We start from the raw sequence: 27,500 nt of genomic DNA, 5'->3' as shown, positions 1-27,500 counted from the left end.
AGCATACGTTTGGCAGATAATAAAGAATGAAATCCGGAAGATTTTTGCAAGAACATTACCTCTGAGAGAACAAGGCCATGGAGCATTCGTTATTGATTGTCCACAATTTGATAATTACTGCAATGTTGACAGACCTACGTCCAAATATCCATGGTGACCACACAAATTGCACCATCTTGCAATGACCTCGTTCCCTCACCCTCACCCCCCCCTCGCGCCTCCCCGTACCACCTTCCCCGCCAAACCTTCTGCTGTGCATTCCATGACCTGCTGCACCATGCCGGTACCATTCTCTTTGTCTGCCAGCCACTGGTACACAAAGATTCCCGTGTGAGATGAGCCCGCGTCTGCAACCACGCCATACTGTGGACACAAGATAAGGAGTGCGAGGAAGGTTTCATCTTCATGTACAATGCAAAGTAAAGAGCTTTGAGAATTTATTCCGAAATGAAAAGCTTAAAAACAGAAATACATGATCTAGGCTCCTGGAAGAGCTATGACAGAGAACAAAATCAGGATACAACACAACAAAGGCAACAGCAGGAGAAAGGGGAAACATCAACAGCAGGGTGGAGGGAGAAAGCAGATGGAGATGGACAAAGAAGAGATGGGGGTAACGACGATGGGTAAGGGAAAACATAATGGGCGAACAACATGGATACTTAAGCAAAATTTTGGGAGGGGTGCCGGGTCATTTAACGGGTGTACAAAAGATCATGATTTTGGATGGGGGATGACGAGATTGTGGTGAACAGCTGTCTTGAAGACCAGGAGGGAAGAGCGAGATTGAAGAGAGCATGGAAGGCAGTTTCACAGGTGGGGGAAAAAAGAGAAATAAATGAGTGGAGGTGAGCAGAGATTCTGGATTTAGGCAGTTTCACGAGGAGGGGGTTGCTGGTGGACCACGTGTGTCCTGCAGGTACCTGGGGTGGGGGCAAAGCACAGAGTGGGCAGAAGGTGTAAATCCAGAAATGAGGTGGAATAAGACAGAGAGACCACTGACCTTTTGGCGATGGAGAAGTGATAGGTCCACAGACTCAGTTTCATCACAAGAGATTCCAATGATATTGAAGGCCTTTTTTTCAATGGCCTCAAGCTGAGCAAGATGTGAGGCAGGGGAGCCAGCTCAGAGTGGAGAGCAGTACTCAATTGAGCTGCAGATGAAAGCCTTGTAGGTGGACAGGAACTCAGGTGTGCCAAGGAAGGACTTTGTACGATGGAGGATGTCCAGTCGGAATCTGGCATTGGAGCCATTATGTAAGAAATCGATGTGATCGATTCACGATTAATAATATCTAGAAATTGATCAACACAGAATTACACCAAACACATTGTATAAAAGTACCAGTGATATGCCAAGAAAAGGAAATTCAGACAGACTGATGCATCAAACGAAATCCTCCATATAATGGAGGGAAAACACGTTGTATGTACGAGGTCCATCTAAAAAGTAACGGGACTGATTTCAATATATTTTTTGGAATAAAATTTCTGTGATATCACAGCTTGTCCCCTCCAAAATAGTTTCCCTCCAGTCTCACACACTTGTCCATCCTCTTCTTCCACGCTTCGATGCACCACCGGAAGGCTTCTTCTGGAATCTTCCGGAGCTCCGTCGCCACGGCCCTTTTGATGGCCTCCACATCAGGAAATCGGGTACCCTTGATCACCGCCTTAAGCTTGGGAAATAGGAAAAACTCACAAGGGGCCAAGTCTGGCGAATACGGGGGTTGCTCCAGAGTTGGCACGTTCCTCTCCACCAAAAACTGCCGGATGCTCTGGGCAATGTGAGCAGTGGCGTTGTCATGGTGGAGCACCCAGGCATTGTTCTCCCACAGATCCACCCTCTTGTCCCGGACTGATCTCATGAGACTCTGGAGGATCTCCTTGTACACGTATTGATTCACTGTTTGACCCTGTGGTAGAAACTCGAAGTGGACGATGCCCTTGATGTCAAAAAAAGCAATGAGCATCACCTTGACCTTCGACTTCGACATCCTTACTTTATATGGTCTTGGTGATGCCGGACTTTTCCACTGACGACTCTGCTGTTTGGTCTCAGGATCGTGTTCGAATATCCACGATTCATCGCCAGTAACGACCCTCCCGAGCAGATCTGGATCGTCCTCGAGGCGGTCGATAATGTCTTGACAGACAGTGACTCTCTGCTGTTTCTGGTCCTCGGACAACAGCTTAGGGACCATATTTGCGCATTTCGAGATTTTCAGTGATGATGATCCAGACAGTGTCCTTGTTGATGGAAAGTTCCTCAGCAATCATCCGCACCATGAGTCGATGATCTGCGCGCACCATCTGCTTCACACGCTCGATGTTGTCCGCCGTTCTGCACGTTGAAGGTCTTCCAGACCGCGGATAGTCTTCAACCTCCTCCCGTCCCTCTTTGAACCTCTTGTGCCATTCAAATGCACATGTACGTGGCATAGTTTCTTCCCCGTAGACTTGCTGCAGCATTGCAAAGGATTTGGAAGGTGTTTTGCTAAGCTTGGCAAGAAACTTCAGATTGGCTCTCTGCTCACGACTCAGAGCACGGCGACTCAGACTAGACAACATGTAAAGCACGACTCAGCAGGCTCAGTCCCGTTACTTTTTAGACGGACCTCGAATGCATGTACGTATGTTGTATTTTCCATCTACTCCTCCAAGAGGATTTGACCGAGGAGGCTGAAACTTTCAGGGTTTAATGAGGGCACCCTAAAGTTGTGTACATGCAAGTTTTGTTTGATTCAATCAAGTTTTGGGAAAACGTTTTTTTCCCCACCAATCTTGGCATTTTCTTTATTTGGGAGTAGTGGGGGTGCAATTGGATTTATCTCAGGTATATAACCAGAATGTATTACATATGCACATAAGCAGTACTCATGTTTTTGCTTCATAAATGTAATCTGGGTTATTTTTATTTTTGGGAGCAATCGAGGCAGTTGTCTGTTGCTTATACACTGCCCAATAGTACAGCAGTTATGTGAACTATTTGGTGGAATTGTGCCTTTGATGAGAGAAGCATAAAATTTGGCACACAGATTGGACATGCCCTTGTGAAGAGTTTTGGCTATAGAGCCATCGAAGATTTGTCCTGTGACAGGAATGGCAGACATTTTCCGAAATGGCCACGAAAGACATGATAATAATGTATGATATTGTGTGGAAAGGTGATGATGGGGCTTTAGGCCTAACAGGGAACGTGGCAGCTCTGTGTCACTGAATGGTATCTGGTCCCGAGACGGCTCGTTTGATTGGAGAATTTGAGGGTTCAACCGAGAAGAGGCAGGACTCAGATCGGCATCACCATGAACAAAAGGAGCGTGCACAGATGGCATTTGCGCGAGATGTGAAATCGCTGAGTGGAGTCATAGTTGAGATGGGAAACCCATTCAGTGAGAACAACAGTGATCTTTTTTTTCTGGACAGTTGGAACATTGCAGATACAGCTGTGGCAGACACGGTGCGCCAGATTGAGAAACTTGGACTCAACTTGTATGAGACACATATGTCAAGGAGAGACTTGTCAGCCAAACAATTCCCATTGCAGATCCTGTCAAGCAGAACAACCTCCATCTCTTCAGCCAGCCTCCAGTCAGAGAGAAGTGAAGCAAACAGCTATAGCTGTCATTCCTGAAGAATAACTGCTTGCTCTTCTCTCGACTGCATATTGCCTCCCAGATATGCAATGGTGATCTGGATGAGTTCTTTCAGCAAGAAAATCAAGCCTGTCCACCATCGCTGTCACATATGGGTGTCCTGAGAACTGTGATGAAGTCAGACTTGTTGTGCTGCTTGCAAGACCTTACTCCTGCAAAAGAGAATGTCTCCAGTCTCATAGTTCAGGTCACCATCCTTGATGGTGCTGCCATCATCAACATGATGCAACCTGGGATGAAAAGACATTGCAGGATTATGCCCCTGATGTTTTCATGCCACACATCACATCACACCTTCAGCACGTAACCAGATTAGACATCATCTCGGATGTGTACATGACAGAAAACTTGAAGGCTGATACTCGCAGTATGAGAGGTAATGGGGTTAGGAGACGCGTCGATCAATTCCTGGAAGCTGGCAGGTGTTTCTCCGCATCAATGACAACAAGACTGAGTTGTTCTCCTTCCTGGCAACGAATGCAGCAGGCATCAACACCTACAAACAGGTCATCATCACATACCATACTGATGTGCGTTGCACAAATCGCCAAGATCTCTTGGGTCTGGCTCCATGCACCCATGAAGAGGCTGACGCTCACATCCTACTCCACCTCGAAGATTCTGTGTGGCAAGGGCACAGCAAAGTGCCGATATGCACAGTTGACACGGATGTTGTAGTTCTGGCCAAAACATCAGCACAGTGCCTTGACATCTCTGAAATGTGGGTTGCATTTGGTGCTGGGAAGAGCTTCCAGTTCCTTGCCACTAATGAGATAACCAGGGCACTGGGTCCTGATCGGTGTGTCGCCTTGCCGATGTTCCATACCTTCACTGGGTGTGACACGGTGTCCTGGTTTGTAGGCAGAGGCAAGAGGACTGCACAGGACACCTGGAACACATATGGTGATGTCACCCAAGCATTCTGCGCTTTGGTTGCTTGGTCAAGCCCACAATCCATAGAGGAATGGCTTGGGCCACTGGATCAATTTGTGGTCCTGCTATGCGATTGCACCTGTAGCCAGGAGTGTGTCAACAAGGCAAGGAAAGAGCTGTTCACTCAGAAAGGCAGAGAAATTGATTGTCTGCCTCCTACACAGGCTGCACTCATCCAGCACATCAAGAGGGCTGCCTACCAGGCAGGTCACTGCTGGGCCCAGATGATGATCGCAGCTCCAGAGCTTCCATCTCCAAGTGAATGGGAGTCGAACAAGAAGGTCGAGGAAGGCTGAGAAGTATGCTGGACAACCCCACCAGAAGCTACACAAGCTTGTAGGGAACTCATATGTTGTGGCTGGCTGCAAGAAGGGTTTTGCAGGACACTGCAAGTGCCGGAAGGCTGCTCTTTGTCTCTGCGGTGGACTTTGCACTGACTGACAGGTAACAACAGTCATAAGACGTACGAGACATGAATTGGACACATTGAGCTGTAAACTGAAATATAAAAAGTCCCTTTAATTAATGTGTGCTCACTCGTAGCTAGAAAAGCAATTGCTCCAGTGAAGTTGTCCCCACTTAAAATAAAAGCAATACTTTACGACGCCCCGATAATTATATTTATTATATCTACCATATCAAAGGTACGATAACAGCCGATGGTAGCCATCTTGTAAAATGGCCACCACTTTTTTCACAGGGCAAATCTGCGATGAACCTACAGTGAAAAATCTTTCTCAAGGTATATTCTAACAGTGTGCCAAATTTCATGCTTCTATCATCAAAGGCACAATTTATTCACATATCTGCAGTTCTCCAAATAAAGGAACGTGTTGCACGCTTGGAACAAGATTGCCCGAAGGGAGTGTCCTCTGGTAGTATCATCAATGAACATAAAGGTAGACAATTTTACGGGAGCTTGTGTCGGCGCAAAACTACATCTGAGTCGGATACACTCAGATTTATTGCAGTTGGTTCAAGAGTGCAAGATATACGGTAAATAACCCTTTGCAGCAGACAGATTTTTCAAAGGAACGATGTAGATAGTCACAATGAAAGAAATCCTCCCTCCCAATCCCTCCAAAAGAACACGTAAATTGAGGTTAACACATGCACTGACATTCCCTTCGGGAGACAATATCCATCAATGCTTTTTGTAACACACACCCAACGCACCTGGTATCATGACAAGGGCATTCGCTTCCCCACCGTTTTGTAAGCCACGGAGGGTAGTAAAAAGGAATAGTTTTGCTGTATTGCATTGAATGACTATCATCCAAAATCATCCTATTCACAAAAGAAAGCAATTTCAGACATTGAAAAAGTTCAATTTTTTTCAGAAGTATTGATAAAAATGAACGCATCACATGACAACGTGGTTTACTATTCAACACAATGTGAACCAATTTAACTCGTAATCTTGTAGCCGTGCATTTTGCTGTGATTTGCATGATATTGTGGCCATGCTTTTCTCTCAATAAGCATTATACTTGGTACAATTTAAAGAAATTTTAATATCACTTTTCATTGCCGCGCTGATGATACTAAGATATACCAGTCCACGAAACCCAATGATGTGCACAGACATTAACAGACATTCTTTTTGGAAGAATTAAGAAGGCGATTTGTGTTATCCAGTCTTCAAATATATAATTAAATAAAGATTGTAAAAAGAAAGATTAAATAAATAAAGTTAAATTAAAAAAAAGATTGTAAAAGTCGTATAAAATAAATAAATTCTGGTTTTACCGCCATTTTTCCGCAGTGTCTATTACATCACGCGCTCTAACACGTTACATTATTTATTTGTGCCTGTTGTATGTGTCCATTATGACATCCTCAAAAACAGTAAGTTTCCTGTTTGGAATGAATTTTAAATTTTGTTTGACTGCCAGGCAGACAGACGGAGTAAAAATATTATCTCACTCCACTCTCTCGGGACGAATTCAGAGCCAAAGTACAGTAAAACGAAAGACTCATCTTCGGATTCATGTTCAAAATATAACATTCAATTTCATTTTCCCCACGGACCACCTGCAGTACCCCTCGCTGACCGTCAGTGGTCCGTGGACCACAGGTTGGGAACAGCTGGTTTGTACTATAAGAGCGATTTGTGTATGTGTGTGTGTGTGTGTGTGTTGTCATTTTCTCAGAAATGGCCAAACGGATCTTCGTCAAACTTTCAGAGGTTCATCAGTGAGGGCTGGGGAGTGTTTTCGGCATAACATTATTTTTTAAAGTTGGATTTATTTTTAATCACTCTATGGTGCCTCATGAGCCAGGGGTTGTCTTAATGGTTAAGGTGGCTTGCTCAAGATTTTAGGGTCTTGAAGTTTGATGCCGTTGGAATAACGCTAGGCGGGTTACATCAGACAGTCATCTTTCCGAGGTTGGAAAAATGAATACCAGCTTACTGGAATAATAAGCCAATGGGAGTATCCTGCATCAGAGTAGCGATCCGTTCAGGATTGTACTCCTTCACAAATTAAACCGCCTTGGCAGCCCTAGGTGCCGCAAGGCGTGAAAGGAATGGTTATTAATTGTCGTGCCGAAGCCTTTGGAGCTATGTGAAAGGTAATATTAAACGATTCCCAACCCCATTCCTTAGTGGGCGTCGGGAAATGTTTTATGCCCCCATAAAAAAAAACCAATACGTATTTGATTTCTTCAAAATGCCGCCCGGATTAGAAAAGCACTGGGCAACGCTGGGTAAAGCGCACCTTTGCGAGTAACCCATAAAGTCGTAAAACAAAAAACATTTGATTCCTGTCGATATATCTGACCTCATTACACCTTACACCCCTCCAAGGAAGCTGCGCTGGAGCACCAGGAATTTCAGGGCACAAATATGAAAACAGTTGGTGGTCGAGCATTCTTCAGTTAAGCTCAGATTGTGGAACTCCTTGCCTTTTAGTATCTGCCTGCCTCTTCAGTCACAGGTTTTAAATCTCTTTTTGAAGTCTTGTTTTACCATTTTTTTTTCTCAATGATCAATCAACGATCTCAAAAAAAAGTCTTGTTCTCTTCCTTTCTCAATGATTACCTTTTCTCAATCTCTATCCTCATGAGTGACATCCTTAAGTTTTTCTTTTTTTGTGAAGCGCTTTGAAATTATGCTTGGAATGAAGAGCGCTCTCAAAGAAATACGTTGATTGAATCATTAGTCGAATCGATTTTCTTCCCAATATGTGGGAATACGAGTTTTGATTGAATAACCTTACGAGTTGCGTTAGCAAAAACTGTTGATTACCTTTTCTGTGCTGTGCAAATAAGTTCGCACCTGGAAGAGGATTTTTTTAAAAGAGAATTCGAGACACAAATACACAAAGAAACGTTCGTGTGTCGGGCAGAGTCTCAGGATGAAAGGAAACATTTCGAGAGTGCTAATGGGCCCGGATAGGTGACCAGACACGACTATAAAACAGTCATATCGGCCTCGTTGTGCTTAATACACTATATACACTGCTCTCCCCTGTGAGCAGGCAGTCAAGCACCACATGTGTTTCTTGTGGATTCCGTTGAACCTATAGCTCTCAACATCATTGCCTTCTCCCACAATGATCCCAAAAACACAAGGTCTGTTGTTAGACCAACGCAGACAAGGGCATGACCTCTGCTTTTAATTGTCTCTCCTACAGTCTAGCTCTCTCTGCTTTCTCTCAGCCCTCTGACCCTCTCCAGCACTTCCAAGATTCACATTCTCTTCCAGGAATTCCCTTTTGGTTAGACCCAGGATTATTGCACACGCCAACTCTTTTGTTCCTCTTTTCTGTTTGTGGAACCACCTTTCTGAGGCTGTTCAATCCTACTCTTCGGTCCAAGCCTTCAAAAGCAGGTGGTGACCTATAATCTCATATCATCCTTCATCCCGAATTTTTTCTACCTCAATTAAACCAATCCTCTTATTTGCAGTTCACCGTTTCCTCCCTTCTTCCTCTTTACCTCTTTGTTCATTCCCTTGCTTGTTGCGTCCAACTTGGCCTCATTGCCCCACCGTCAGTATAGTCTTTTACCCTCAGTCACCTTACTTTTCCCAGGAACCTCAATCTCGTAATAATAGTTACTGTTTTTAATATGTTAAAATAATATAATTGCATTCCTGGTGGTGGGTTGAGGTGGAGGAAGGCCTGAAACCAGTCCATGTTTCACATAGTTCTTAGAACTTTGGTGAACCGTAATAAGGATATTTGGTAGGTCAGGTTTTCTGTTGTATGTCTCACCAGGACGGTGAATGAGCCCAGACAGGTTAAGTTGTCTTGTCCAAGTGTTCCCCCATGTTGAACTGGTAAATAGTTTAGCACCTGGAGCAGTATTTTTGAAGTGTTGTTCTTGATGTCTCACGTCCTTTCTGCAATGCTTCAAACCATAGGTGCATTGAAGGACTTTGCTAACCCTCAGCAGTGGTGTCATGTTGCTTCATTTATTAGACAAAATACTTTATTAGTTTGTGTTCTCCATGCTGAGAAAAGATAATTAATTATTCTTTGATAATGTACCCTTTGCTTTAATAATGCATCTATTTTAAGAAAGCATAAACTGTTGCAACAGCACATGTGACACACAGATTTGGTGCACATCAATAATTCCAATTTTTATGGTAAAAAACCTTGACCAATCAGACAACCAGCCAATGAAAATTGGTTACAAAGCTAACCATACAATTGTATAATTTAATTTTCTTTTAACCATTATTTCTATCAAGGGCTCACAATAAGCAGAAGAGTTTTTCAGCAAAACAGACTGACAGAACCAGGGGCCACAACCTGAGAGTAAAGAAGAGCAGAGATAGGACAGTAGTTTCACTCATTGAGCAGTTGATGTGTGGAGTGGTCCTCCCTGGAAACGTAGTAGCAGAAGAAACAGCAGATTGGTTCCAACTGTGATTTGAAAGGTACCGAGAAGTGTTGGGGGATAGAAAGGTAAATGGATATTGGCAGGGCTGGTAAATAACTTTGTTGTGGATGGGTGATCGTATATACATGTCGTGAAGGTGTCAGCTCTGAGAGGGTCTCATTAAAAAGTGAATGTGCTGCTGATAGTTACTGCTCATCTCTTACCCGACACCACTCTATCCTCTCCCTCCAAAAACCATTGTGATGTTCGTTACACTCTTTATTTTATTTTAATTGAATTATATACTTAAACACTGTCAAACACAAACTTCCTTCTTGCCACTTCCAAGAACTTCCAGTTTTGCAGTACTTGGACATGTGAAATATAATGGTGTATAAAGCTCCTTCAATAGCGCAAAATATGGATTTTTTTAAACGATCTTTAAAATCATTATTTTACTTCGATTGAATTTTAAACTTGAACGTTGCATCGGGTAACGTATTATATGAAGTCTCTAGTAGTAGGGGACCCAGACTGCCATAGCATGCAAAATAAGGGTTGGAGGTCACACTTCTTGCTATACTTTGTTTCTTTGTGTTTTTAGGTAGGTATGTCCATTCCTCATAAGGTTTCAGAGGTCTGCTCATCAGAAACTCTTGCGAACAATTTCTGTGGGTGGAAGTTTGAAGATATGAGATCACCTAAATGAGCGAAATAATTAGGGTAGGGGAAACTAAATTGAGTTTTTTTATGAAGTAATTGTGATGAAAGTCATGCATATTAGGTATCATTGAGGAGGGGTTGGCCCACACTACAATTTGGCATTAATAAAATTTTGATGACATCATCCATTATGTCACTAGGGGTCAAAAGGTCATAGATTTTGGATGCAAGTTAAAATCTGGGTATTGGTGATATTAAATATGGTGCTGTGACCAAACTAAGAGAGTCTGGGTACCACAAATGCAATTAATAGAAGCCAACATATACCCAAAGTTTTTTATATTATGAAAAATTGCATAAGTATTATAGTTTTCATATTAACCCCTCGAGTCCGATATGCAAAATAAGCAAAAAAAGTCAAATTTCAGATTTTTCTGAAAAATACAATTATGTTTTATTTTGAAGCTTGTGAAGCATTTGCATAGTCACAAATGGATATCGGAATGAATGTTTGTTCACCAGAAGTGTATATTAACCCATTCCTTCATTAACCCTTTGCCAGTTTCAGACATTTCAATAAAGCATACTCTCTTTCCTGAACTCGAGTTGAGTGATGCTGGAACTAAATACATTGAAAGGATACAAGTATAAGAGTATAGGACTTCATTTGTTAATCATAATGTTACAGCTAAGCCTTCATGTATTGTTGTAGTTGCAAATATAAAAAAACAGTACCCTTGAACAGGCCACCATATTTTTTTTTTAAAACAAAGCACTCTTCAGTAATTGGAGGTAAATTGCTATTCATCTCTCCTTGGCATCATGTGTTGATTTCAGAAAATTTTCAATCCCACTTTAGTCCATTATTCACAACCATACAATGGCAGGAAGAAATTAATATAAACCATAAGGTAAGTAGTTTTAAACAAGCATATGAATGAACTTAATTTGAGTCATAAATAGCACAGCTTTTGAAAATGTGCCTGAAAAAAATGTAGGCCTGCATGCAGGTACACATACCCGTGTATGTGACATGGATGATGTCAGGAATAGCTACAGTGATGTACAGGCAAGAGAGCCAGCAGCTATTTCGGTGATGTAGGTAGCATCCTTACAGACCTAGTACATGTTGTAGTATATAAATTATAATCTCATTTGATCTGTAACTCGATGGTGTGGTGGCCCATGAGGCCAATGATCACTTGTTTGTTGAATTAAGCACTGAACATTTATTATTTTTGCCCTCCAATACATAGTTTTTCAATCATTGTATATTGATTCTTAACTACTACATTTCACACATCTTCAGGTATATGTACCTTTGGTACATCCCAGCGACACAATGGAGGAAGGGGCTATTCGAATTGGTGAGAAAAGGAAGTCGCCAAGTGATGGGACAGATTATAATTCCTGTATAATTTGTCAAAAGAAGACATCGTGTACTCTTCAAAATGTCACAGAGAATGGTTATCCCTCATTACTGTACGCTTTATCCCATCGAATGGACAAGGTTGCTCGCCGTCTCCTAGATGATGTCAGCAGTAAGGACATATTTCTCAAGAAACTTCCTAAGATTCACAGTTCGTGTCGAAGTACATACAATAATAAAAAACGGTTGATAAAAAAACAGCCTAAGGTCGAAACAAACATTGCAAATATGGATGAAGAACCCGTCTGCACATCTACTCGATTGAAATTTGACACAAAGTTAGATTTCAAAACGAATTGTTTTGTGTGTGGTAAAGTCAGAGACAAAAAAGGAGATCGCAAATTGATTTTGTTTGCCACAAAGGATAGACAGTTATCAATTTGGAATAAAGCGAATGAACTCGATGATGAACGAATGCTACATTTGATTCAAGGTTGTGACGTAGGCTGTGCGGACATGATTGCAAATGACTTTAGGTATCATAGGTTGCGTTTGAATAGTTTTATGAACAAACGCCCCACAGATATCAACACCACTGACACTTTGAGTGTCTATAAAAAGGGTTTCAGTGGCTTATTTCTACTATTGAAGCAAAACTGCTCAGTGATTGTTGTATTTATTTTGTTTCGCAATTGCGTGATATGCTTCGTAGGTGGTTGGATGAGAAGCATGTGAAACATGCCATGTCATATCGTAGTGATGCGCTTGTAAAAAAATTTCAGAACCACTATGGTGAGCAAATTATGATTGTTCCCCAGGTCGGTACTTGGAATCTCTTATGTTCCTCCAAGTTAGCTTTGGGAACAGTCCTCACAGAAGTTAAGAAACTGAAAGATCGCCTGGAAGAATCAGAATACATTGAGGAGGATCTTGACACTGACAAAACTGCCACTGAACCTTAACAGTCCCATACATCACCTTCCGAGTCATTTCATACTGCAAAGGCCATTCGCAAACAGCTTAAATCAATAGCCAGTGAAGAAAGGAAGAGATTGAAGCAAGTGGATGCTGCAGAAGTAAACATGGATATATCATATGAATATGCACTGAAGTGTGTCCCGAATGACTTGTACAACCACATTGCTTGGATGTTGACTGATGCAGACAGTGGTCTTGGTACTGATGACTGTGTTGTGCTTGAGGCAAAACAGCATGAACAAGTGCTCAACCTTTCACAGGATATATGTGCTGCCATTGCTAAAATAGCAACTCCCAAACATGTTGGCACTGCTGTGCACATCATAGAGCAGACTCGAAGTAAAGGGGCTGTCACACCTTGACGATTTAGCCAGCGTATGCCGATTTATGAAAAATTTGTCTAAAACGCTGGCACACGTCGAATACGTAATGGGTAAGTTGTGTGTACGTTAAGAGCACGCTGACAAACACTGCCATACGTCGTAGTACGCTGGCTTTCATCGTTGTACTTTGCCATTGTCAGCAAATTTTAGCATGCTTGAAATTTTACGACGTATGCCGGCGTATGGCTCACACGTTCCGCTACGCTGGCCATAAGTTGTAGGCACGTTATGCAATCGTTGACACACATTACTTGTAAGTTACTCATAAGTCGAAACACGTCGAGGTAATGATTAGCGTACCCAAAACTTATTTCTAACCTATGAGTAACGTGCTTTGAAGCTATGTGTAACGTACCTCCAACGCATATTGACGTATGTAGACGTATTTGATTGACGTCTTCCAGACGACCACATAACTTACTGAACATGCTTCAAATTTACAGCTACCGTATAATGGCGTATTGGCAGCGTTTAAAAAAAAAAAAAAAACCAACACCAACTTCCGATATTTCGTCACGTGCTGTTACGTCACGTCCGATTGCCTCTTCAGTTTGCTCGTCTTATTCTTAGTTCCTCTTCTGTGAATATTTTCTGTTTGAGGATATTGTCACGTTGACGTCTAAACTTAAAAGCAAATGTCCGAATCTATTTTAAAATTCGTGATAGACTAAAAAAAAAAAAAATAAAATAAAAAAAAACCACAACAACAACAACAACAACAATAACTTCAGATATTTCGGCACGTGCCTTCACGGAGCCAAGCAGAAAAAAAGAAAATGTGCCTCGACGGAGAAAATAAGTTTCGGGTATGCTAAACATTACCTCGACGTGTTTCGACTTATGAGTAACTTACAAGGAACTTGTGTTGACGTGTGTCAACGATCGCATATCGTGCCTACAACTTATTCCCAGCGTAGCGGAATGTGTGAGCCATACGGCGAGTACGTCACAAAATTTTCAGCATGCTTGAAATTTCACGACGTACTAGATGTATTACGATGTATGGCAGTGTTTTTCAGCGTGCTCTTAACGCATTCGACGTGTGCCAGCGTTTTAGACAAATTTTTCAGAGGTCGGCATACGCTGGCTAAATCATCAAGGTGTGACTGCGATGTTGACACTTCCAATTATCAGGCGGTTATGATTTGAATCATTGTGCGGCAGCTTTTTAATAGGCTACGCCACGTGATCGTCGGCGATACGTGCAGCGCGCTATGCATACGTTAGACTATCGTTGGGCATAGGTTGTGAACGCCGACAACACGCTAATCATTCGTTGGTCTAAGTTAACTATAAGTTATCGAAATAGTTCTGTGTACGTTACTAATACGTTATGCATACGTCCAACTCGTTATGAATACGTCCAAAACTAAAAAAATAAAAAAAGATCAAAATTTCAGCGTACGCCAACGTTTTACATACATTTTTATACGTTGCCATTGCTGGCTAAAATTGGTTTGCTGGCATTGCTGGCTTTTATATGTTGCCATTGCTCACTAAGGTGTGACAGGGCCCTAAGGACACGGTAACCCTACTAAATAGATTTGGTAACTGCATCAGTTATAACGATGCGCAGAGATATATACCCACCATGGCAAATGAAGCTAATGATCAGATAGAAAAGCAAGGCTATTTCATTCCTGGAAACATTGCAAAAGATATTTTCACCCAGTTTGCCACTGATAATCTTGACTCATGAGAACACCGTTGATGGAACAACTACTCATGGAACCACACATATAATCGACCAATATCCCAATGACGCCACCAGAGAAAACCAATCAAGCACTAAGTGCATTCGGCTACAAAAGAAATCCCGTTCAGTGACCCTTGATGACACAGAGCCTGTTCAACCTAGAAGAAGTTGGATCACCCTTCCTGATCGACAGAAAAGTCGTTCCTTGCTTGGACTCAAACTAGTCCCAGATGACAGAAACTGATTTAAAATGGAAGAGGACTTCAATATTCTGTTCAAACTATGCATGACAGGTTCCACTGATTTACTAGATCTCACACATGAAATGCATCCAGTATCCTGGAAAAGCTTCAAAGAAATGCAGATTGAAAAATGTGAAAAGGCTACTGTGATTGGTTATGGTCTATTTCTTCCTCTTTCCCCAACCAACCCTGATGTTGTTCAAGAGTCAGTAGATTTTTGCATGACTGTATCCAAAGATCTGGACCAAGAATTCTGTCTTGACGTGCGATCAAGCCATCTATGAAATTGTTCTGGCATTACAGAAGAAACATCCCACAAAGTACGACCACCTTATTCTTCAAATGGGTGGATTTCACATCGGAATTAATTTTCAAGGGGCAATTGGCAAACTGATGAAAGGAACTGGACTAGAAGACCTTTTCATTGAAGGCAGTGTGTGCTTGTCAGGCACTAACAAGATAATGTCTGGAAAAGATTGTTATCAAATGTTGCGAGCTCACACTCTTGTAGAGAATGCTATATATGCACTTTTCTGGGAAGCCTTTGAAGACTGGCTGGTGGAAAAGTCCACTGGCACTGATGAATTATCATCTTTGTCCATCCAATTGTCCATCCACCAAACCACAATATGCAAAGGTGCATCACAGCCAGACCCAGAGCTTCCTGACCCTTGCAAATTTGGGAGCTCCAAAAAGAATGGCTGCCTGCTTGCCACACGAATGACAAAACCCTCAAAACCTGGAATAGTTCAAACCCATTGTAACTGCAAGAAAGGTAAATGCAAAGGACGCTGTTGATGTAGAATGGCCGGCTTGAAATGCACCATTGCCTGCAAGTGCTGCGGAGATCCACAGAATTGCGATCTAGCCTCGGAGGATGAGGACTATTTGATATGAATATTTCAATCAGAACTACTATGATGAGCAGATTGGAACTCAGTGTCACTGACATTTGGTCATTGGTTCCTATAGGACCAAGAAATTGAATTGAATGTGAAGTTTTGACAACTGAATTACATAACACACTGAACCATTACCCAAGCAATAAAAAGGGTTAATTTTAGCCATGAAAGGGTTAAATCGTATATTAAATGCATATAAAGCCTTATTGTACTAATATTTGATGTTATTAAAGATGTTACTGTAAAAAAAATGCAGTCTCTCGTCTATTTCATAAAATCCACATTTTAGACATTTTTGCTGATTTTGCACTTTTGTCAGAATGAGTTAATATGAAAACTATTGTACTTATGTAACTTTTCTTAATACCAAAAACTTAGTGTATATGTACTCTTATATTAATGGTGTTTGTGTTTTTCAGTCTCTTTTGTTTTAGCGAGAACACTACATATTATATCACGATTTCCCATATTTTGACTGCTGGCAAAAATACGTGACCTTTTGGTCTCCAGTGACATGATTGATGATGTCATCAAAATAAAAAAAATTATCAAAATTTAGCTTGACCCTTTCTCTTTCCAATGATACAGAATATGCATGTATTGCAACACAATAAATGCATAAAAATCTCATTTCAGTTTCCCCTACCCTAATTATTTGGCTCATTTAGGTGATCTCGTATCTTCAAACTTCCACCCACAGAAATTGTTCGCAAGAGTGTCTGATGAGCAGACCTCTGAAACCTTATGAGGAATGGACATACCTACCTAAAAACACAAAGAAACAAAGTATAGCAAGAAGTGTGACCTCCAACCCTTATTTTGCATGCTATGGCAGTCTGCGTCCCCTACTACGAGAGACTGCATATAATACGTTACCCGATGCAACGTTCAAGTTTAAAATTCAAATGAAGTAAAATAATGATTTTAAAGATCGTTTAAAAAAAAAATCCATGTTTGGTGCTCTTGAAGGAGCTTTATACACCATTATATTTCACATGTCCATGTACTACAAGACTGGAAGTTCTTGGAATTGGCAAGAAGGAAGTTTGTGTTTGACAGTGTTTAAGTATATAATTCAATTAAAATAAAATAAAGAGTGTAACGACTGTATAAAAAAAGATAATTCCAGAAATTTACCGCCGTTTTACCGCCATTGTCGACTCCACCACCCAATCTAACATGGTACATTAGTTCTTCTTGCTTGTTGTTTGTGTCCTTTATAATGTCCTTATAAACATTAAGTGTCCAGTTTGAAATGATTTTCAATTTTGTTTGTCAGGCAGGCAGGCAGAGTAAAAAAAAAAAAACAGAGAGTTGGTGTCAAAGCCACCCAATGCTCGCCTGTTTATACATTTATCGTTTTTAAAAGACTAGTCTAATAATATTTTTTATAAAGCATTGCAGTGAAGTCTGATCCAAATAATTTTAAAGCAATATATGTATTTGCGTATTGTAATCAGTAAAAAAAAGTGTGGTAGATAAAAATATTAGAAAGGAAAAAACTTTAACGTTTATGTGCTTCAAAAAAGTTAAGTTCAAAACGGGTCAAAAATTTAAAACATTTGAAATTATTTTTTAATTTCAACTTCACTACATCAATAATATACCCCAAAGGAACCTCCATGCCAAATATCAGCATCCTAGTACACATATTAAATGAATGGCAAGCTTCTAAATAACTTCCACCAAAAACTTTAACATTTTCACGCTGACGCTGACGTTGACACTCACGCTGACGCTCACGCCGGGGGTATCGCTATAACTCTCTGTTCTTCGAACAGGCGAGCTAAAAACTATCTTACTTCTCTTCTCTCTGCACAATTTTTTCTCTGTGCGATCGGAACAAATTCAGAGACAAAATACTGTTCAATGGCAGGATTGCTTTCCGATTTATATTCCAATTCGTGTTCAAAATAAAACATTCAATTTAAATCAAGTTGTTCCTCGATCATAAGCCGACGTTTGTGGACAGACGGAGAGACGGACAGACATGAACTAATTACTTAACCCTGCTTTTCGCTTTGTGTGCGTGGGGAAATTAAAAAATTCTCATATCCAGATCTGGATCATCACCACAATCAAATCAATTCTTCCTTGTCACACACCAAACCTGCCCACCAAATTTTGTCTGAATACATCCACAACTTTTTGAGATATCATACTATATACTGGTTTTAGCCCTATCCTATCACCCAATGGTGAAGAATCACTGAAATTTTTTTTATCAGATCTGGATTTTCCCCAAAATCGAATCGATTATTCCTTGTTACACACCCAACCTGTCCACCATATTTCATCCAAATCCAAGCACAACTTTTTGAGATAACTTGTTCATAGACAAACAAACAAACAAACAGAGACAAACAAGCAGACAAACAGAGAGATGGGTGAAAACATAACCTCCACCCAGCTTCGGTGGTGGAGGTAACTTGAAGGACACCTGGTGGAGCGCATACCTCCGCCAGGCTGAACAGTTTACATTTTGTATCCCACTGATATGCCAGAACTGGATCCGGACCTACAAAATCGAATTGGCTTGGTCCTGTCACCGAACCAACTAATCCACCAAGTTTTGTCATAAATCGAACAATTTTTTTTGAAATATCATGCTGGACAGCATGTCGTTTTGGGCCCATCTCTCAATGGTGATGAATCACTGAGAAAATGTAAAAATTCTCGTTTCCAGATCCAGATTCAGATCTTCACCAAAACGGAATCAATTCTTTCTTGTTACATACCCAACCTCTCCACCAAGTTTTGTCCTCACCCATCCATAACCTTTTGAGATGTTGTGCCAAATATCATTTTTGGCCCAGTCTTTCAATGGTGAAGAATCATAGAAAAAAAATTATAGAATCTGGATCCGGATTTGGATCTTCAGCAAAATCGAATCTTCGTCTTTGTCACACACTCAATCTCTCCACCAAATTTCGTTTGAATTTGTCCACAATTTTTTTTGAAAAATTCTCTTCACAGACAGACAACCAGAAAGACAAACAGACAGGGGTGAAAACATAACCTCCATCCACCTCTGGTGGCAGAGGAAATAAAAGGTTTCATTATGCATGCTCTTGAGGCATAACTATTCAGTTAAGTGCAACATCATCCCATTTTCAGAAATTTTCATATTATGCCATTAACCTGTCCCAACTTAAAACTAAGATTCACAGAAGAGCTCATACAAAGAACTCCTTGGGACTGGCACATGCAGATCTCTTGCTTTCCAAGTACGGTCAGAATCACCCATCGATATCATAGTGGAAAAGCTCCCGAGGTCTAATTTGGCTGGAAAGCACGAAACTGGTCCTGATTTAAGTCAAAGACAATTGGAGATCAATAACTATGCACATACACTTCATCGCAGAAACAATCCACTCGATTTTTAAAGCCAAAAACAAGCAAAACAAGAGGGGCACTCGGTGGAGCGCATACCTTCGCCACGTAATGCCTGATATGATCCACGAGAACATATCGGGCCCAATACATTTTTGAGATATCATGCTATACAGTACTAAAGCGTTTTGGCCCGATCTCTCAATGGTGAAGAATCACTTTAAAAATTAAATACATCTCAAATCCAGATCCGCATTTGGATCTTCACCAAAACGGAATCAATTCATCCTTGTCACACACCCAACGTGCGCACCAAGTTTTTCCGAATCCGTCTACAACATTTTGAGATATCGTGCTATATATCATTTCTGGCCCAATCTCTCAATGGTGAAGAATCACTTTAAAAATTGCAGTAGTCAGGATCCAGATCCGGATTTTCACCAAAATCTAATCAGTTCGTCCTTGTCGCACATTGAACCTGTCCACAAAATTTCATCCGCATCCATACACAACTTTTTGAGATATCTTGCACACAAACAAACAAGGAGAAAAACAAACAAACAGACAGAAAGGGATGAAAACATAACCTCCTTCACCTTCGGTGGTGGAGGTAAAAAAAAAAAAAATAATCAGTAAACTGTTTCCACTTGATTGACCTTGGAAGGAGTTTTCTTCCTGCTCTGCACAACGGCCAGGCAGACAACGGTGATGACAATGCAGATCACAAGAACAATGGCAATATTCTTCCACCAGCGGGAAGAATTTGGAGACCTGCATTGAACCCCTGCCACCCAACGACAGCATGGAGAAGGAAATCCATTAACACTATTCAATGCCTTTTTTAAAAGTACTTCAAAAATAACATCTCCATAAAATGGCAATAAGTAATTACATTGATTGCAAGGTTTTATTGCTTATTATCCATTACCCACAGTAATGTGCAATGCCGAGTAGCATGCAGTGGCGCATGAAACATTATAGCACTGGGGTATATGTTCCCACCATGGTCTTACAAAGGAGTGGGAGGGTGAACGAAACAACCAGACACTGAATTTCAGAATTCAAAAAGATCTGACGTTGATGATCAAGTCCAGGCAAACATCTGTCTAAATATTATAAAAACAAAATTTCATTCTTTAAATAAAAATATCTCACACCCCTTTTATGGCCCAAATATTCCTCTTTTAGACTTCCTTCCCCTTTCTTTCCCAACCTCGTCAACTACTTAGTTGCACTTTGTAAAAAAAAAACACAAAACCAACTGCTAAATGTGTTGTCAGCTCCAGTGGAATCCCCCAGAATCTGGTAAACTATGTGGAATTATATATAAATGTATATTTTAAATGACTTCTTCACTGTTGACACATCAGCATTTGCTGCAAAGGTCCCATCACTGTACTTAGTAATGGGTGGCTCTTTCACAGACTGCAATTAAGCCGTAAGTGCAGTTATCTATCTATCTATATATGTATATATGTAGTGTATGTTTGTCCTCATAACTCGAGAACTATGCATCCCAGAGCAAAACTAAAGGCATATTCGGGATCAGCACGTATAAGAGGTACTACAGCACACCTTAGATGTTTAAAAAAACGAAAAAGATTCGTCGATTTTTTTTTGGCCGTTTCAATTTCTCTGCCGCAATTGATTGATTTTCTGAGCCGCGACTTTTTTTTATTCACAACCTGATCACGATAAGACAAAGACAGACCAGTGGACGTTTACAAAGTTTCTGATGAAAAATGTGACTTTCTGATTTTAGATGCCCCGAAGAAGGAAGAGCTCCATTGGTCCCAAGGCAGCTGCAGCTAAGCGAAAACACACGAAGAGAAAACAAGAGATTGACGAGGAGCGTTCAGCCAGGTTCAATGAACAGGCACAGCGCAACAGCAGCAGCGACAAAATGAGACCGAGGAAGAGTGTGATGCAAGACTTGAGGCAATGTGTCACCGCACTGCAGAAGCACGAGCACTGTCCCGGGCACAAGAGGACAACAATGCCAACAGGGTGGCATCCACGTATGATCCGGCTGACCCAACAACTCATGCAGACATCGGCCAAATGGACCAAGTCTGCACCCACTGCTCTGCCTACAAGTTCAAGGGAGAGACCAAGGGTGTGTGCTGCAGCGATGGCAAGGTTGTCATTGAGCCCTCTCCTGCCCTTCCTCCCTTGCTTCTCTCAGGCGAAAGTCCCCTCAGCTAGCACTTCCTTGACAACATTCGGACGTATAATGGCAGCTTTGCGATGATGAGCTTTGGGCATGAGGAAGCTGAAGTCCAGGGCTGGAACCCGAGCTTCCGGATTCAAGGTCAAGTGTTCCACCACGTTGGCAGCTTGCTCCCGCCTGAAGAGGGCCAGCCAAAGTTCCTACAGGTCTACTCCCTGGACTCACACGCCAAGGATCTGGCTGCCAGGAACCACAGCAGCCTCAAACCACACATCCTTGAGATTCTCACAAAGTGGTTTCACGAGAATAACCATCTGGTCCGTGAGCTCAAGACTGCAAGAGATGTACTTGCAGAAGGAGGCAACTCTGAAGAGCGCCAGATCATCATCAGAAAGAACAATCGACCGCAAGGACAGCACTCACGCCGCTACAACGCCCAGTCTGCACCAGAAGTCGCCATTCTAATGGACAATGAGCCAACAGAACCCAGAAACATTGTCCTCAGACTTCGCGATGGGCCACTTAAAAGGATCAGTGAGCTTCATGCATCTTATGATGCACTCCAGTATCCCATAGTGTTCCCACATGGAACAGATGGCTACAGCATCCATCTGGTGGCCAGGACTGCGACTGGACAGGATGGACGAAAACTCACACAGCTGCAGTACTACAGCTACCACATCATGGTGAGAGAGGGCAACCACATACTGCAGATGCGACGACTGTCAGCAGTTTCTGGTCGATGTCTACTGCAAGATCGAGACAGAGCGACTGGGCTTTATCCGCCGGGAGCAAAAAACTTTCTTGCTGATAACTACGACAACCTCCGTGAAAGCCTCATGAGCACTGATGGACGAACGCTGACAATGACAAATAAATGTGAAATGTGTCCAAATTAAACGTGATATACATTAAGCACCACAATTTACCCCTTTCTTATTACTATTTTTTCCCCCGGGGCAATGCCGGGTACTCCAGGCAGTATTACAAATTTTCCTTCCCAGCTTGGATTCAGAAACCTCGTTGACTGTATAATGGATGCCTAAACAAGGTGGATACATCAAATGTGCCCCTTGTTGGTCAGGAGTCTGCCACTAGTAAATAGTGTGTATGTATTCCTTACAAGTCAATTTAACCGTGTATAGATAGCAAGGTATAGTAAGATAACAGATAATATATAGTAAGAGAGTTCCATGACGGTGATTGCCATATGCTCTGTGAAGAAGAATATAAGCAAGAAGAGCCGCCTGCTACACAAACACATCATCTTCTGCATTACTGCAGGACAGCCAGAGATTTATAATTTGCGGTTGTGAATAAAAGATCAAAAAGATCAGTTCACCAACCAAACAATCACTCTGACATCACCATCAACATTTCGATCAACAGTGACCGGCTTCTGCAGTGTTGTTTCAAATCGTGCAGCGGATCACAGCCGTGAACATTTTTCACCCTCGTTGAGTGCTGTTGGGAGTAAGCGGCACTTGATCTTCACCCATGAGATTCCTTTGTATAATCCACTTGCACGACTGAGTCTTGCACCTCCCGCAACAGTACATCTTGCACATATGTAAAGCAATCCCCGCCAATGCCACATTGAACAAACGAGCCCGAAGTGACTTGGTGGGAGAAGTGTAGGGTTTGAATGGGAAGGGGAGGCAGGGTGGTTGGAATGATAAACAGGAGGAAGAATATGGGTTGACAAGCTTACGGGATAACTTGTGGCTCCAAATGATTGACAGGTGGCCTGACAGCTGCGATTCTATATGACACTTATAGACCCCTGGGAGCCCCCACGCTTTATCATGTCAATATATAACAACATATATTATTTCGATAGTCCATGTTTTGCAGTTCAGTAATGATTTCGGCTGTGATGGGCAAATGCACTCCCACACATGACACTTTCAGGATGCCCCTTTTTGACAACAGAAACGAGGGTTTGAATATACATTGACAGAGAAATTGAACCCAATTCCAACATTATTCAGTCTTCAACAACAGTGACCACGACAGCTTGCTGGCCATGGCCAGCTTCAATGCCATTATGGCAGTCCGCATAAAGGTCATGTGATCTCATTAAATAATTGCACAAAGTATATTATTAAACTGTCATTCTGTTACTTTGCAGGCATGCCATTGCATCTGAGAGTGCAGCATCCATCGGATGGGGGCATTCAACCTAAAAGCTATCATCTCTGCCAGCTAATAAATATACTATACTGTATAAATTTCATGCAAGATAGCTCATGCTCCAGGTTATTTTATGTCCAGTCTTCTCCCTGTAACTGCCCTGTCACTTACAGTGCTTTGAGAAAGTATTCACACCCCTTGACTTTGGTCACATTTTCTTTTGTTACAGCCTGAATTTAAATTACCGGGTGTAGTGGTGTGCGCCTGTAATCCGGCTACTCGGAGGCTTGGGTTGGAGGATCGCTTGAGGACGGGTGCTCTGTGCTAGGCCGTGCTATGAGAGGGTGTAGGGCAGCCCGGAATCATGGTGAAACCCAATCCTTATCCCTGTGTCGTAAGAGGCGACCAGGGTTGCGTCAGGAAGGGCATCCGGCGTAAAACCTGTGCCAAATCAGAATGCGGATCATAACGGATGATCCGCTGTGGCGACCCTTAACGGGAGCAGCCGAAAACGAACAACAACAACAACAACAGCCTGAATTTAAATTGGATTTAATTTTAAAAAAAATGTTGTCACTAATCTACAAAAAATACCCCACAATGACAAAGTGAAAACATGTTTTTCAAATTTTTTTTTACAAATTAATTAAAAATGAAAAGCTGAAATGTTTTGCGTCAATAAGCATTCAACCCCCTGAGTGAATACTTTGTAGAAGCTCCTTTGGCAGTGATTACAGCTTCGAGTTTTCTTGGATTTGTCTGTATCAGCTCTTCACATCTTGATTTGGGGATTTTCTCTCATTCTTCCTTGCAGATTTGCTCAAGCTCTCTCAAGTTGGATGGGGAGCATCAGTGAACAGCAATCTTCAAGTCTTTCCACAGATTCTCAATGGGATTCAAGTCTGGGCTTTGCCTGGGCCACTCAAGGACTTCCACGTTGTTGTTCTGAAGCCATTCCAGTGTTGCATTGGCTGTATGCTTGGGGTCATTGTCCTGTTAGATTGTAAATCTTCACCGCATTCTAAGGTCTTTTGCACTCTGAAGCAGGTTCTCCTCAAGGATTTGTTCCCTCTATCCTTAAGAGTCTCCCTGTCCCTGCTGTTGAAAAGCATCCCCATAGAATGACACTGCCACCATGTTTCATGGTAGGGATGGTGCTAGATGGGTGATGAGCTGTGCTCGGTTTCTGCCAGATGTAGTGCTTAGCATCCAGGAAAAAGAGTTCAAGTTTCGTCTGATCAGACCACAGAATCTCTCATGCTTTCAGAGTCTTTCACGTGCCTTTTTGCAAACTCCAGGTATGCTGTCATGTGCCTTTTCTCAGGAGTGGCTTCCTTCTGGCCACTCTCCCATAAAGCCAAGATTTGTTAAGTGCTGCAGAGATTGTTGTCCTTCCAGCAGGTTCTCCCATCTTAGCCAAGGAACTCTGTAGTTCTGTCAAAGTGTTCATTAAATTCTTGGTCACCTCCCTGACCAAGGTCCTTCTTGCCCGGTTGCTCAGTTTGGTGGGACAGCCAGCTCTAGGAAGAGTTTGGGTCGTTCCATATTCTTTCTGTTTCCTAATGATGGAGCTCACTGTGCTCTTGGGAACTTTCAACACTCCAGAAATTGTTTTATACCCTTCCCCAGATCTATGCCGCCTCACAATTCTATCTTGGAGTTCTACAGACAGTTCTTGGACTTCATGGGAGAGTTTCTGCTCTGACATGCACCGTCAACTGTGGGATCTAATATAGAAAGGTGTGTTTCCTTCTAAATCATGTCCAGTCAACTGAATTGGCTACAGGTGGACTCCAATCAAGTTGTAGAGATACCTCAAGGATGATCAAAAGAAATTGGATGCACCTGAGCTCAATTTGGAGTGTCATCTTAAAGGAGGTTGAATACTTATTGACGCAAGACATTTCAGCTTTTCATTTTTAATGAATTAGTAAAAATGTCTAAAAACATGTTTTCACTTTGTCATTATGGGGTATTTTGTGTAGATCAGTGACAAATTAAAAAAATATATACAATCCATTTTCAATTCAGGCTGTAACAACAAAATGTGACAAAAGTCTAGTGGTGTGAATACTTTTATGTTTGTGGGGTTGATGGAGGAATTTCGTAGCAAAGGTAGGATTGTATAGCATAGCATGGTCCGTGGACCGGAAGGAGACATCTTGATGTAAATCAAGTAGGGAAAACTGTCAGCTTAAGATTGTTATGTGTCACCACATGGGAGGTGGTGCTGTGTTAATTAGATAGGGTTTAAGGCTATTTTCTCCCAGTATGTGATTGCCCCTTGTGACCTTTTCCTACGTTTTTTCATTTACAAGCTGGCAATAAAAGAACCACGTTTTCAACAACAACAGAACCAAACATTCTGAGCAGGCAAGAAACCCAGTCTGCCCGACTTTGTACCAGCAAGTCACACCCCCGAGGCTTATGATTGGTTGGTGTGACGTGAGACGGGTGCATGATCAAAGAGCAGATAGTTGGTGTGAGGAATGCGGTTGAGACAGAGGGTCTCGTTTTTGCTCTCATCTCAGCACGACAAAATAGCCATGCGATTCTCGTAGTTTGAGCTGTGTGAATTTGCTCGCGTGCTGGAACAGGACGCTGGCCATTGTCTGTTCAGCTGAATTGTGAAGTTTGTATGCTTTATAAGAGAGAGAGAGAGAGGTGAAGAAGAGTGCATCTCTCAGTGATAACTCGGTGTTATCCCGTTCTCCCATCGAGTAAGAAGGTGGGCCATTGTTGTGAGTGGACCCGGTGTGAAGCTGGAGCTTAGAGAGGAACGGTTTGGCAAGTTCGTTCATGAAAAGAGACTGTACAGTGGTTTCTGGTCTCTTAACAAAGAAATAACCTCTGCGTGAAGTACCTTACGTACATGATTGGCAGACTCCGAAAATATCACCTCTGGACACACAGCTAAGTGTCATAATAAAGGGAGGATTTTATTTTATTTTATCTTTCCCCTTGTCTGTGTTTGAACCGTGTGGAGACGTCTCAATTTAGGCTTTAGTTTACCTTACTTTTCATGACCTCATATTTTGATTTATTTTGATTATCATGCTTCAATTTATTTATATTATAAATATTTGATTTATGTTCATTAAACCTTCCATTTGTAAGACCTATTGTGTTTGTCTATTCATTGTGGGGTCCTAGTATAAACCCTCTCGTTTGGTTTGCCGCCTCCAGTCCCGCGCACACCATAATATCCAAGGATCTCGGCTGTTTGCCTCCAATGGAAACCGTTTGGCTATCTGTCTAGGTCGGTGTTAACCGCCCCATCCACGACAACTGGGTCGGGAGTGAGATATTAACTTCACCGGCAGCGTGGACACGACAATACTGTCTCAAGGCACTGTGAGTGAAGCCATTAAGATTATGTAATTAAGTTGATCGATTACTTTGGATGGGAGGGATAATTACTTATTTATTTGTTTCACTGCGAATACGGTCGTGTTCTCTCTTCTTTTTCCATCCCCCATTCGATTGTGAATTAACCCTGTGTAATGAGAACCTGTTTGGTGGACATTGGGGGAATGGGAACTCCAAAAGCGCATAGGAAATTCAAATAAACCCGTGAGATGAGTGAAGTGGGTTCGTGCATGAAGACGCTCATAAACGTGGGAAACCTGTGTTGGTTTGCTTGGCCATATTGAAAGGCGAATTTGACAGCAGCCGTTTGGTTCTTAAACCACCAACTTTCTGCCTGTACTTCATTCTTTATCTCTTCATTTGACGTGCAAATTATGAGCGGACGTGGTGACCTATTGTCCACTTACCCGCCTGGCAGTGTGTTGGTGTTAAGAGACCACGTGACCATTACAATACATTTGCATGCATACCAATGGAGTCCCTCGCTTGAAGAACATTTTGACTGCCCCTCATAACATATTCATAATCATTGCATGAAAAAATCTTGAGGCAGCAAACATTTTTGTTCCACCTCAAACAAGAATCAAGAGCAATTACTACGGTAATCATTTCCCTTAGAATTAATTTTAGTTTCAGATCAAAATCATTGCAAGGAAATATTTTTGAGAGAGAAAGAAAGAGAGAAAGAAACCTTCCAAATGCTGAGTCTGGAAATGACCTTTGAAATCTAATTTTGCAATTTGTTGTTGAACAAATGCAGGCACTTTTGTTTCATCATTGTCATTCACCGTATCAATCTTATTTTACCAGAATTATTTCCTACCCATTCACATGCCTCTG

The 27,500-nt window shown here is 41.8% G+C and overlaps 1 protein-coding gene across 9 annotated transcripts in view; it reads right to left on the bottom strand.

The window, feature by feature from the left end:
- Positions 1-27,500, bottom strand: part of LOC147034181 (ectonucleoside triphosphate diphosphohydrolase 1-like) — a 223,531-nt gene that overhangs the window by 71,979 nt on the left and 124,052 nt on the right. For 8 of the 9 annotated variants that reach the window (XR_015057392.1, XM_085877966.1, XM_085877927.1 and 5 more), the window contains 2 exons: positions 19,645-19,772; positions 246-363 (listed from right to left, as the gene is read on the bottom strand). Coding sequence is in view for 8 of the 9 variants with exons in the window: in XM_085877966.1 (XP_085734092.1) it covers positions 246-363; positions 19,645-19,772 (246 nt within the window). In the remaining variant the exon portion in view is untranslated. The remainder of the gene's footprint in view (positions 1-245; positions 364-19,644; positions 19,773-27,500) is intronic. The other variant, XM_085877989.1, reaches the window with a different exon arrangement.

This window comes from Eptatretus burgeri, chromosome 1 (assembly GCF_056783735.1).
Source record: "Eptatretus burgeri isolate ZD-2024b chromosome 1, Ebu_testis_v1, whole genome shotgun sequence".
NCBI lineage: Eukaryota > Metazoa > Chordata > Myxini > Myxiniformes > Myxinidae > Eptatretus > Eptatretus burgeri.
The sequence above is the reverse complement of the archived record's forward strand: the minus strand, read 5'-3'. Positions and strand labels throughout refer to the sequence as shown.